Here is a 14,741-nt window from a genome sequence, read left to right as displayed (position 1 = left end):
TGCTGTACAGTTTCACCCGCTTGACCTCTTAAGTTGAAAATTTAATGGAATCAATGTCCATATGTAGAACTAATCTGACCAAGTTTGTTCAAAATCGGTTGAGTAGATTTGAACATATAAAGTGATTTAGAGTGCAAAACTGAACACACACACACACACACACACACACACACACACACACACACACACACACACACACACGTACATCCGGGAAATTTCCAACCAATTTTTTGGGTTCCTTAGGTGTCAAAACGTCAAGATCCGGTGAAAATCGCATAAGCCCAAACTGGACCAATTGCAATACGTTTTCTTCTAAAGCTACAGCTCTGCTGTAGCGCTAAACGGGAAAATAATACTTAAGAGTTGTTTATTTATCGAATTTATCATCTCAAAAATTTTTTTACGTAAGTAATAAATTTCAATATGTCGTCCGGAATATGTACAACCGATACTCAGTTTCTGCCCACACCCAAATTAATATATATTCTGTTATGATTACAATCACTTCATTAATCCTTTCTTTAAGTGACATAGATTGCATATTTTTTGCCAATAAACAATGATTTTTATTTACTCCCACAAGAAAAAATCGCAAGATGTCAGAATTGGACTCGTTGGAGACCAGGATATATAATTCCTTGCTAGCATATCCATTTTCTGTTCAAAGCCTAGCTGACGAATGCATTACACTGCGGGAATGCGCCACCTTTTTGGAAATGAAGTCCTTGTGTGTTTTCGAGTTCATTCAGTCGATTGTTTAATACATCGAGAGATAATATTTCCATTAATAGTCTTTTCAGTTAAGAAAAAAAGGTACGATTACACTAATTTTCATCATACCACACCAAACATTAACTTCATGCGTGTCGCGTTGTTTCTCTGATCTCATCTGTGATTCCAGATCTCTGGAAAATTACATCTGTGTTTCCAGATCTCCATATTCGTGAATTGTGTCTGTTAACGTATCTATTAATATGGAATGTAGCATCATCCGTAAAAATTAAATCGTCGAAAATAATTCGTTTTGTGGAATATTTCAACAGAGAAATTGAAACGTTTTTCTCCATCATCAGCTTTCAATTTCTCCAATAGCTGGATTTTAAATGCGTGTAATTTCAAATATTTTGTGTGAAACTTTGTGAAATGTTGTTTTCGGAATACATAATTCAAGGCTTCGACGAAAGATGAATTTTTTAGGACTTCTGATCGCAGATTGCCTAATTTGTTCAACAGTTTCGTCTGATACTCGTGGGCTGCCGGTTGATATTCCCTTGAGAACAGAACAGATCTAGATTCTTCGAAATGTTTGAACTGAAGTCGTATATTATTTTCACGTGATGGCTCTATTCCATATTCACGTAGAAACTAATATTACGGAATTTAATTCAGCCAGTCACAAAACATACTTTGCTTTTAATTGAACAATGAGCATAGCAACGAAATAAACACACCTCAACACCAGTACAAAAACTGGTGTGGTGAATTGAACTGCTGTTACACAAAATTTTGGGTTGAAGGTTATCAGGGCTACCAAAATAACTTCTCAAAATTTCCTTACTATCTTTATCTTTCTTTTTTTTCCTGTTTAGCCTCTGGTAACTACCGTTTAGATAATACTTCAGAGGATGAATGAGGATGATGTGTATGAGTGTGAATGAAGTGCAGTCTTGTACATTCTCAGTTCGACCATACATGAGATGTGTGGTTAATTGAAACCCAATTACCAAAGAACACCGGTATCCACGATCTAGTATTCAAATCCGTGTAAAAATATCTGTCTTTACTAGGACTTGAATGCTGGAACTTTCGACTTCCAAATCATTACTTTCTTTCTTTTTCCTGTTTAGCCTCCGGTAACTACCGTTTAGATAATTCTTCAGAGGATGAATGAGGATGATATGTATGAGTGTAAATGAAGTGTTAGTCTTGTACATTCTCAGTTCGACCGTTCCTGAGATGTGTGGTTAATTGAAACCCAACCACCAAAGAACACCGGTATCCACGATCTAGTATTCAAATCCATGTAAAAATATCTGGCTTTACTAGGACTTGAACGCTGTAACTCTCGACTTCCAAATCAGCTGATTTGGGAAGACGCGTTAACCACTAGACCAACCCGGTGGGTTTCCAAATCATTACTATCTTTATCTGAATTACAGAAACCCCCACTATTCTTCACGAAGACTCTTTATATAAATAAATCATTCAGTTGACCTAGCAACTTAATTTGTATAAATGATGAAATTATCTTCATCATCCGCAGTTAAGCATTACTGTACAGAGGATGAGATGAATGATTTGTAGCGTGTGTGAAAAATGCCATGCCTGACCGGGATTCAAACCCGGGACCTCCGGGTGAAGGGCCGAGACGCTACCACTCGCGCCACGGAGGCCGGAAAAATGATTAGTTATTGTATATTATTATTAATAATAATTTTATTGGAAGTGTTATTTATTATTATGAAGACTGTTACTAATATTTGGGTCACTAATTCCAAGACTAACTATTTAAAATTTGTTAATGGATGTACTTCGGAAGATAATAAGAATAAAAGTAACTACCAGGCATTTACCACGTTTTTTTACTACCGCAATTTATCAGTTTGCACATTTGATTGCTTACACATCAACAACGAAGGGATATATCGAGAAACGGTATTCGCCATAGTTTTACGCATAGAATTATATATTTAAATCATTTAATACAATTTATGACATAACATATATTTTAATATGATTTAAATAATAGTCACAGAAATTTCATTTTTGCGACTTAAAAGTAAAGGTCTTATTGACGAACAAATCAATTTAACTTTTTGAAAACCGACTATTATGAACGATGCAATTTTGAATTTAAATATGATTATACTTTTGAATTTGAATTAAGATCTTATGGGAAATCCTTGATGATGAAGTAACGGTTCCGAAAGTACTCGGTTATAAACTAAAAGTAAGGATTAAGTACTAATTTGTTAGTAAATTGAACGATAATCTATAGTCCTCTATAACCCTCACACGTTACACCGGTAACTACGTAAAAAGAATAGAAAATCCAATAAAAATGAAACAAATCATCAACAACAATGAAACAAATGAAACAATGAACAAGATATTCAGCTTCCGTATCGCAGATTAGATTTATCATTTACATCCTCAAGGATTACTTCTGTAACTGTCTAATCAAAATAAAAGAGACTATGAAAAGTAAACCAATGAACAAGACATTCGTTCATTCGGTTCTTAGATTACACTTAACAATTAACGGCCTCACAGATTACTTCAATAACAACATAATCAGAATATAAAAGCAGATAAAAACCAAACTAATGAACAAGAAATTCACTCTCCCATACCTAAGATTACATTTATCATTTAACGCCCTTTTTTAGTTACTACTACGGTAATTATAATATACTACGGTAACTACGGTAACAATATAATCTAAATAAAAAAGGCCATAAAAATAAAACCAATGAACAAGACATCCCCTCTTCCGTATCTAAGATTACAGTAATCATTTAACGCCCTCACAAGTAACTACGGTAACAATATAATCAAAATACAAAAGGCGATAAAAATTAAACCAATGAAAAATACATCACCTCCTACGTGTGTAAGATTACAGTTATCATTTAACGCTTTCAAAGGTTACTACGCCCTCTTCTGTATCTCACATTACAGTTATCATTTAACGCCCACGCAGATTACTATGGTAACAATATAATCTAGATAGAAGAGCAGATAAAAATTATATCAATGACTAAGACATCTTCTCTTCCGTATTTAAAAATAGTGTTATCATTTACCGCAGTCGCAGGTTACAGTAACAATATAATCTGAATAGAAAATCCTATAAAAATTAAATCAATGAGCAAGTAATTGCCTATTCCGTATCTAAGATTAGAGTTATCATTTAACGCCCTCACAGGTTACTACGGTAACAATATAATCTAGATAGAAGAGCAGATAAAAATTATATCAATGACTAAGACATCTTCTCTTCCGTATTTAAAAATAGTGTTATCATTTACCGCAGTCGCAGGTTACAGTAACAATATAATCTGAATAGAAAATCCTATAAAAATTAAATCAATGAGCAAGTAATTGCCTATTCCGTATCTAAGATTAGAGTTATCATTTAACGCCCTCACAGGTTACTACGGTAGCAATGTAATCTGAATAGAAAAGGCGATAAAAATTTAACAAATGAACAAGTCATCCCCTCTTCCGTTTTACAGATAAGATTAAACATTTTACGCCTTCAGGGATTACTACGGTAAAAAACTAATCAAAATTGAAAAGACAATAAAAATTAAGCCAATTCGCTCTTTCGTTTCTCAGATTACGCTAAAAAAATTAACGGCCTTACAGATTACTTCAATAATTACCTGATCAGAATATAAAAGCAGATAAAAATCAAACTAATCAACAAGAAATCACTTTCCCGTATTTAAGATTATATTTATCATTTAACGCCCTCGCAGATTACTACGGCGGTAACAATTTATTCAGAATTTTTTTTTTTGTCTTCAGTCATTTGACTGGTTTGATGCAGGAATCTCTCCAAGATTCCCTATCGAGTGCTAGTCGTTTCATTTCAGTATACCTTCTACATCCTACATCCCTAACAATTTGTTTTACATATTCCAAACGTGGCCTGCCTACACAATTTTTTCCTTCTACCTGTCCTTCCAATATAAAAGCGACTATTCCAGGATGCCTTAGTATGTGGCCTCCTCTTTTTTAACTATATTTTTCCAAATCTATTTGTTGCAATACCTCTTCATTTGTCACTTTATCCACCCATCTGATTTTTAACATTCTCCTATAGCACCACATTTCAAAAGCTTCTAATCTTTTCTTCTCAGATACTCCGATTGTCCAAGTTTCACTTCCATATAAAGCGACACTCCATATAAACATACACTTTCAAAAATCTTTTCCTGACATTTAAATTAATTTTTATGTAAACAAATTATATTTCTTACTGAAGGCTCGTTTAGCTTGTGCTATTCGGCATTTTATATCGCTCCTGCTTCGTCCATCTTTAGTAATTCTACTTCACAAATGACAAAATTCTTCTACCTCCATAATCTTTTCTCCTCCTATTTTCACATTCAGTGGTCCATCTTTGTTATTTCTACTACATTTCATTACTTTTGTTTTGTTCTTCTTTATTTTCACGCGATAATTCTTGCGTAGGACTTCATCTATGCCGTTCATTGTTTCTGCTAAATCCTTTTTACTCTCGGGTAGAATTACTATATCATCAGCAAATCGTAGCATCTTTATCTTTTCACATTGTACTGTTAATCCGAATCTAAATTGTTCTTTAACATCATTAACTGCTAGTTCCATGTAAAGATTAAAAAATAACGGAGATAGGGAACATCCTTGTCGGACTCCCTTTCTTATTAGGGCTTCTTTCTTATGTTCTTCAATTGTTACTGTTGCTGTTTGGTTCCTGTACATGTTAGCAATTGGTTTTCTATCTCTGTATTTGAACCCTAATTTTTTTAAAATGCTGAACATTTTATTCCCGTCTACGTTATCGAATGCCTTTATTCAGAATAGAAAATGCATTTTATATCGCTCCTGCTTCGTCCATCTTTAGTAATTCTACTTCACAAATGACAAAATTCTTCTACCTCCATAATCTTTTCTCCTCCTATTTTCACATTCAGTGGTCCATCTTTGTTATTTCTACTACATTTCATTACTTTTGTTTTGTTCTTCTTTATTTTCACGCGATAATTCTTGCGTAGGACTTCATCTATGCCGTTCATTGTTTCTGCTAAATCCTTTTTACTCTCGGGTAGAATTACTATATCATCAGCAAATCGTAGCATCTTTATCTTTTCACATTGTACTGTTAATCCGAATCTAAATTGTTCTTTAACATCATTAACTGCTAGTTCCATGTAAAGATTAAAAAATAACGGAGATAGGGAACATCCTTGTCGGACTCCCTTTCTTATTAGGGCTTCTTTCTTATGTTCTTCAATTGTTACTGTTGCTGTTTGGTTCCTGTACATGTTAGCAATTGGTTTTCTATCTCTGTATTTGAACCCTAATTTTTTTAAAATGCTGAACATTTTATTCCCGTCTACGTTATCGAATGCCTTTATTCAGAATAGAAAATGCAATAAAACTTAAACAAATGAACAATAAATTCACTCTTCCATATGTCGCATTACAGTTGTCATTTAACGCCCACGCTAAATACTATGGTAACAATATAATCCCAACAAGAAGAGCTGTTAAAAATTAAACCAATGAACCAGACATCTCCTCTACCTTATCTTAAATTACAGTTATCATTCAACACTCACATAGGTTACTGCGATTACAATATAATCTGAATGGTTATTTTTATCATTGTTCAATGATAAAAATATACCATTGAAGAAGAAATTCCCTCTTCTGTATATCTCAGATTAAAGTTATCATTTAACGCCCTCGCAGGTTACTACGGTAACAATATAATCTGAATAGAAAAGCCGATAACAATTTAACCAATGAACAAGTCATCCCTTCTTCCGTTTTACAGATAAGAATAAACATTTTACGCCTTCAGGGATTACTACGCTAAAAAACTAATCAAAATTGAAAAGACGATAAAAATTAAGCCAATAAACAACACATTCGCTCTTTCGTTTCTCAGATTACACTTAAAAAATTAACGGCCTTACAGATTACTTCAATAACTACCTGATCAGAATATAAAAGCAGATAAAAATCAAACTAATCAACAAGAAATCACTTTCCCGTATTTAAGATTATATTTATCATTTTAACGCCCTCGCAGATTACTACGGCGGTAACAATTTATTCAGAATTTTTTTTTTTGTCTTCAGTCATTTGACTGGTTTGATGCAGCTCTCCAAGATTCCCTATCTAGTGCTAGTCGTTTCATTTCAGTATACCCTCTACATCCTACATCCCTAACAATTTGTTTTACATATTCCAAACGTGGCCTGCCTACACAATTTTTTCCTTCTACCTGTCCTTCCAATATTAAAAGGACTATTCCAGGATGCCTTAGTATGTGGCCTATAAGTCTGTCTCTTCTTTTAACTATATTTTTCCAAATGCTTCTTTCTTTATCCATTTGCCGCAACTCCTTCTCATTAGTCACTTTATCCACCCATCTGATTTTTAACATTCTCTTATAGAGAACCACATTTCAAAAGCTTCTAATCTTTTCTTCTCAGATACTCCGATTGTCCAAGTTTCACTTCCATATAAAGCGACACTCCAAACATACACTTTCAAAAATCTTTTCCTGACATTTAAATTAATTTTTATGTAAACAAATTATATTTCTTACTGAAGGCTCGTTTAGCTTGTGCTATTCAGCATTTTATATCGCTCCTGCTTCGTCCATCTTTAGTAATTCTACTTCACAAATGACAAAATTCTTCTACCTCCATAATCTTTTCTCCTCCTATTTTCACATTCAGTGGTCCATCTTTGTTATTTCTACTACATTTCATTACTTTTGTTTTGTTCTTGTTTATTTTCATGCGATAGTTCTTGCGTAGGACTTCATCTATGCCGTTCATTGTTTCTGCTAAATCCTTTTTACTCTCGGGTAGAATTACTATATCATCAGCAAATCGTAGCATCTTTATCTTTTCACCTTGTACTGTTACTCCGAATCTAAATTGCTCTTTAACATCATTAACTGCTAGTTCCATGTAAAGATTAAAAAGTAACGGAGATAGGGAACATCCTTGTCGGACTCCCTTTCTTATTACGGCTTCTTTCTTATGTTCTTGAATTGTAACTGTTGCTGTTTGGTTCCTGTACATGTTAGCGATTGTTCTTCTATCTCTGTATTTGAACCCTAATTTTTTTAAAATGCTGAACGTTTTACTCCAGTCTACGTTATCGAATGCCTTTTTATTCAGAATAGAAAATGCAATTAAAAAATTAAACAAATAAACAATAAATTCACTCTTCCATATCTCCCATTACAGTTATCAATTAACGCCCACGCTAATTACTATGGTAACAATATAATCCAAACAAGAAGAGCTGTTAAAAATTAAACCAATGAACAAGACATCCTCTCTTCCGTATCTAAGATTACAGTTATCATTTAACGCCATCGCAGATTACTACGGTAACAATATATTCAGAATAGAAGAACCAATGAAAATTAAACCAATGAACCAGACATCTCCTCTTCCGTATCTTAAATTACAGTTATCATTTAACACTCTCATAGGTTACTACGGTTACAATATAATCTGAATAGAAAAGCCGATAAAAATATGCCATTGAAGAAGAAATTCCCTCTTCTGTATATCTCAGATTATAGTTATCATTTAACGCCCTCTCAAATTACTTCGGTAACAATTTAATCTAAATAAAAGAGCCGATAAAAATTAGTGTAATGACCAAGACATCTCCTCTTCTAAATCTAAGATTACAGTTATCATTTAACTCCCTCACAGGTTACTACGGTAACAATATAATCTGAATGGAAACTCCGATAAAAATTAAATCAATGGAGAAGTCCTCCCCTCTTGCATATCTCAGATTACAGTTATCTTTTAATACCCTCATAGATTACTTCAGTAACTATCTATTTTAAGATAGAAATCCCGATAAAAATTAAACCAATGAACAAGACATTCTCTCTTCTTAATTTCAGATAATACTTAATATTTAACGTCCTCACAGATTTCTTCGGTAACTATCTGTCACAATAGAAAAGCCAAAAAAATTAAACTAATGAAATAATACATTCCCTTTTCCGTATCTCTGATTACACCTAACATCTATTGCTTTCATAGAATACTTTGGTATCTATGTAATAATAGTAATAATAATAGAAAAGCCAATAGAATTTAATATTAGATTAAAAATAATAATCGCAAACATCTTACGGACAGATCATACAGCCTTATTGACATACAAATTAATTTTGTTTCTTGAAGACCGACTATTATGAACGTAACAATTTTTAATTTAAATATTATTATAGAAGTACATTTGAATTTACATTAATATCTCATGGAAAATTCCTGATGATGGAGTAACAGCTTCGAAAGTACTCGGATATATATTTTTAAAATTGTTGGTAAGTGGAACTTTAATTCATACAATATACGTAACATATGTTCATTTTTTTATTTAAAAAGATAGTTGGATTCAATATGGTCGATAAAAATTTCATAAACACCATGTAACTATGTTAATCAGCATTTCTTTCTACTTCCTAATATCCCTTAGTTTTCAAATATAAACCCGTTTCCATAGTTTAATATGCATCCAGTGTATATTGCAGTACGTATACAACTTGTTGGAAAAGTGACAAACTTACGGAAAAAGAGAAAGTTAAATTATTTGTTAAAATACGCCTCTATTATGCGATTCACATAATTGAATACAAAGGTGCAGCATTTAAACACATGTAACGTGTGTTGAGGAATTGGATCGACTATTTGTTCAATTTCTTTCTGCAATTTGGGAACGATGCGAGGATGAGTTTTGTAAGCAGCATCCTTAAAGTATCCTCAAAAGAAAACGTCAGAAGGTGATAAATCAAAAGATTGAGGAGGTCACAAAAAAATTCATTGCCGTAACATTGTCCTGATGAAATTACGTGTACTCTAGACGGTTTGCAGGAATAGTGTTTACAAATTGTCGCACCATCTGTATGTAACGCTCACTGTTTACAGTGCCGTGAATGAATGTCATGAAGATTCAGCTACGTGAAATTCCGCATCAAACACTCACTTTTTGTTCGAGCAGCTGATGTGGATTTTCCGTACACCAAATGCGTTAATTCTATGTATTCACGTATCCATCAAGATGGAACGTGCCTCGTCTGACCGAAACCGATCACAGAGTTCTTCACCGTGAACCACAGATGACATGAACCACTGACAGAAAGGTACACGCTTTCATTTGTTTGCAGGTAACAACTCATGAACAACACCAATTCTTACGGATGCATCTTTAAACACTTGCCCGATGCTATGGGACCAGATCGACACGTCGCATAGATTTCTTGGGACCAACATAATATGCAGCTTGCATGTCGATCAACTTTTCTGGTGTTAGCATTTTCGGTCGACCGCTTTTGACTGCATCTACCACAATCCCTGTCTCTTGGTGTACTTGTCGTACACCTGCTTGATGGAGGACTTGTTTGGTGCATCCACACCAAACCTTTCTGTGTCTGGGCATAACTGGCATACCTAACGTAGTGGGACGCAATGAATATTCTCTGTTGCATTGTGTTATTCATTTTTTCTTAATTTTTTAAAAATTAAACTTATAACAAAAGAATGAAACATTCTTCCATAAGGTTACGTCACTTTTTGAACACTCTGTATGAAAACCCTCGCTATGAAAAATTAATCACTCGCCTACCTTACAAATTCATGGAAAAATATTTATTTTTTATTAATAAATAACTGATATTTGGTAAACAGAAATTATTTTATTATTTATTTTATTCGATATTTATAAATGAAACATCAAAATAAAGTTCAATGTTTTTTCTAAGCTTCAGTTTTGCTGCAACCTTAAAAATATTTTACAGACCTTCATGTACACGTGTAGTTGGCAGTTACACGAAAAATGTCTATAAAATACGATATAGTCTGTGACTAAATATTATCGTTCACCTAATAACAGAATTATTTTAAATACATTTCCCCGTAAAATCATCCTCAAAGCTCAATAAATAGTATTCATTATAAAGAATCATTCAAATTGGGCAGGAATTCTTAGTTCCTAAAAAAAAAAACATATAAAGGCATTCACAAGCAGAAAATATGTTTAGTGCGGTTCCAAACGTCTCTACCATTTAACACCTGATTTTCATGAAAAAAAAAGATTGCCGTACTACTTTTAATGTAAAAATAATAAAAACTGAAATACCTGAAATAAACTAGCCGTTAAATCTTCAAGTTCAGCTTCAACTTCTTTCCTTATTCTGCTTAATCTTGTAACTTCTTCATCTCTTAACTTCAGTTCTTCATGAGCTTTTTTTAATTCGTCCTGTAATCTTGCAAAAGCATGCTCTTTAACTTCTGCCATACGATCCCAACTAGATGCTGCACTTTCCACTCCGCTGTCAACCTATAAATTCATACAAATGAACGATTTATGAATAGTTTAGATGTAATATTGATTTTAATTGATCATATAAATCGGAAAACAAAATGGATAACAAATATGTTGTCTCTCATACACAGATTACACACATATACACAAACAACTTAAATTAAAATATTTATCATTTTATTTAAATATAATATTTTTTCGTTCATTAAATTCAACGCTTTTACCGTGTTTAATTCGCGTGGGCATAACGGTACTAGCCACGACGGTCGCGCTAACTAAACTAATATTTCATCACTTACATAAAACAAATTTCGCTTGTACGGTCGGCAGACTACTGTAGCCGCGAGGCTTAACACACCAAGTACCGAGTCGACCGGCGATCGAGTTCCGAGACCCGGCCAGACCTAGTTATTTTTTTACACTTTAAATACTATTCATTTATTTAATTCTACCGCTCACCTATGATGTCACAATATAGCAGGCGACTACAACAGCATTTTTAGGAGTGGGGTTACGATTTTGGAAAACTTTTTTGCAAATATTGTTATTTTTTAATTGTTAACAAATGTGCCTAAGAAAAATATGACCTTAATTAGCCGAACTCTCAAGATACCGAGCGTGACTTTAGTCCCCAGCCTCAACCCCTGGATTTTTTAAGTTGAAAATTTAATGGCATCAATGCCATAATTATATTATATATATATATATATATATATATATATATATATATATATATATATATATATATACAGGGTGTCCCATATAAAACGCAACCCATCAATCACTCATCCATGAAATTTCAAAAGTCAAGCTTACCCCCTTACTCGTTACTGAAATGGACTCGTCCAACATCTGAACATCGCGGTGACGCAGTAGAACACTACCGATAGTAACAACAATGCAATCATAACGTTCAGTGTACTGCTAGAGACAAGATGGTGTTTTCGCTAAATGAACGAGTTTTCATTGTTGAGTCGTACTTCAGTACGTAATTAGCGGTTGCAGTGGAAGATTTGTTTCGCCATAAGTACCCGGATAAACCAGCTCCTAACAAAACATCAGTATTAAGGTTAGTCGCAACATTTAGAGAGACCGGTTCTATTAATAACAAGGAACACAAAAGATCTGCGTCAGTGTTGAATGCAGATACTGTCACTGAAATGAAAGACCGATTACTCGCCTCGCCAAATAAATCGATCAGACGTTTATCTGCTGAAATTAATTTGTCTAAATCAACTGTTCATCGGGCGACCAAACGATTACAATTACGACCTTATCGCATTCAAACGGTTCATCCACTTCTTGAGCCCGACAAAGAAAAAAAGCTACAATATTGTCAACGGTTCCGTCGTTTTCTGCGTGAGGAAATTAATGTTATGGATTCGTTATTTTTCACAGATGAAGTACGGTTTCATTTGGATGGCTACGTAAACAGCCAAAACAGTAGAATTTGGAGCGCTGAAAATCCCCACGTTTATCACGAAAAATAATTACACCCGCAGAAATTGGGCGTGTGGTGGTGAGCGATATCGCAGAAGAAAATAATCGGTCCTATTTTTTTCGAGTACACCATTAATGCAGAACGATATCAGGATATTTTATTTCAGTTCATCGCTCTCTCGGAAGAGAAAGACAGACACTGCTGGCTACAACATGACGGTGCGATATCGCACTACGCAGGTTAAACTTCTGATTTCGTCGAGGAATTCTTTGATAATCGTGTTATCGGTCGAGGCTTGTGGCCACCAAGATCTTCAGATTTGACTGCAGAGGATTTTTTTCTACGGGGTTACCTCAAAGAAAAAGCCTACAGCAACAAACCACGAACACTTGAACGATTGAAAGTCAATATTGAACAAGCTGTATTAAATATCCAGCCACAAACTTTGAAAAAAGTTGCAAGAAACGCTGTAAAAAGAATTGAAGCTTGTATTCAAGAAGATGGCGGCCACTTCCAACATTTACTCTAAAGGTAAGGTAATGGATGGTAATAATAAAAATTACATTTACATTTACACATGCCTTTTTATTATTTCAATACCTACCAATATAAGGTTGGGTTGCGTTTTATATGGGACACCATGTATATATATATATATATATATATATATATATATATATATATATATATATAAGTAGTCTGACCCAGTGTCAAAATCAGTTCAGTAGTTCAGGATATATAAGGTGATATAGATGGCGATACCGAACATACACACGTACATAAGAACATCCGGAAAATTTCCATTGGTTTTTGTGATTCTTTAGGTGTCAAACGTCAACCCACCAGGTTGGTCTAGTGGTGAACGTTTCTTCCCAAATCAGCTGATTTGGAAGTCGAGAGAGTCCAGTGTTCAAGTCTTAGTAAAGTCAGTTATTTTTACACGGATTTGAATACTAGATCGTGGATACCGATGTTCTTTGGTTAACCAATTAACCACACATCTAAGGAATGGTCGAACTAAGACTGTACAATACTACACTTCATTTACACTTATATATATCATCCTCTGAAGTATTATCTGAAAGGTATTTATCGGAGGCTAAACAAGGAAAAAAGAAAAAAGAGTTGTCAAACGTCAAGATCCGATGAAAAGCGCATATGCCCAAATTGGACCGATTATACTTTTCCTTCTATAGGTTTAGCTCTGGTATTGAGCTAGACGGGAAAGTAAAAATACAATGATACAACCATTATTATAAATAAAGTTATAATTTTCTAAGAAGGGGGTGAAAATTGTTGGGTAGTTTTATTTATCAAGAAATGCTGCCAAAAAATTAAATTTTTTACGTGTTAAATGCGTAATGGATTTAAATTTTTTTTTTAATTTTAAGGAGTTAAAAAAATTTTGTTACCATTGTAGTGGGATGATTAAAGTATGTTTATATATTGGCTTGAAGGCTTATTGATGTAGAAAGAAAATATAGTTGCAAAAAATTACCATTAACTCTTTTTTGATGCAAGGAAAAAATATATACTTATATAATAAAACATTTGTTAGATAGGTGAGTGAATATTAGGTAAACATATCTGGTAATTTGTGATCTCCATAAAAAAACTTCAACTTTTGTAACAAATATTGCTTATTAAAGTGCCCCAGTAAAATTATGACATTTTATTTCAGTTAAAACGACCTTTTATCCAATTTTTTTTAAAACGTTAATACATTCTTTCTCTCCAAAGGACTAAGGGAAGATCCTTGTATAAGTTTATACAGGATTTGTGGGGATGGTATGCCTCTCCTTCGTTTTTAAGAACAACGGGAGCCCGAGAGCTCTCCAACTACGTAAATTTAAACCAATATTTGTTTCGGTTCGCCTGGCAGCTGATGAGCTGCACATCTGCGGAAAGACCCAGTCGAACGAACACATGATGTTTGACTGCCCAACTCTTGCGGGGGCCAGAACTAAGGCCACCCTGGAACTTAGAGTTCAAAGGGAAAATTGTCCACTCACAAGCGCCGAGTCAATGTAGCGAGAGCCGCATTGTCGGACCGTATGGGAGTTTCTTGATGAGGTTGCTTTGTTCAACCGACATCAGTAGTTTGCCTAAGGGAAAAGACACCTACCGCGCTGCTGCAGGATGCCAGCCGAGAGATATGGCTGGCTAACTGCCAGATTAAGGCTCCAAACGGTTTAATGGTGGACAGGTACTT

General features: G+C 34.1%; 1 protein-coding gene across 2 annotated transcripts in view; it reads right to left on the bottom strand.

Annotated features, from left to right (window-relative positions):
• Positions 1 to 14,741, bottom strand: part of LOC142332074 (guanine nucleotide exchange factor for Rab-3A-like) — a 183,083-nt gene that overhangs the window by 49,130 nt on the left and 119,212 nt on the right. For both annotated transcript variants that reach the window (XM_075378256.1, XM_075378257.1), the window contains exon 4: positions 10,903 to 11,103. In XM_075378256.1, the coding sequence (XP_075234371.1) occupies positions 10,903 to 11,103 (201 nt within the window). The remainder of the gene's footprint in view (positions 1 to 10,902; positions 11,104 to 14,741) is intronic.

This window comes from Lycorma delicatula, chromosome 11 (genome assembly GCF_047948215.1).
Source record: "Lycorma delicatula isolate Av1 chromosome 11, ASM4794821v1, whole genome shotgun sequence".
NCBI classification, from domain to species: domain Eukaryota; kingdom Metazoa; phylum Arthropoda; class Insecta; order Hemiptera; family Fulgoridae; genus Lycorma; species Lycorma delicatula.
Note: the sequence above shows the minus strand (reverse complement) of the source record. Positions and strands in the feature narration are given on the sequence as shown.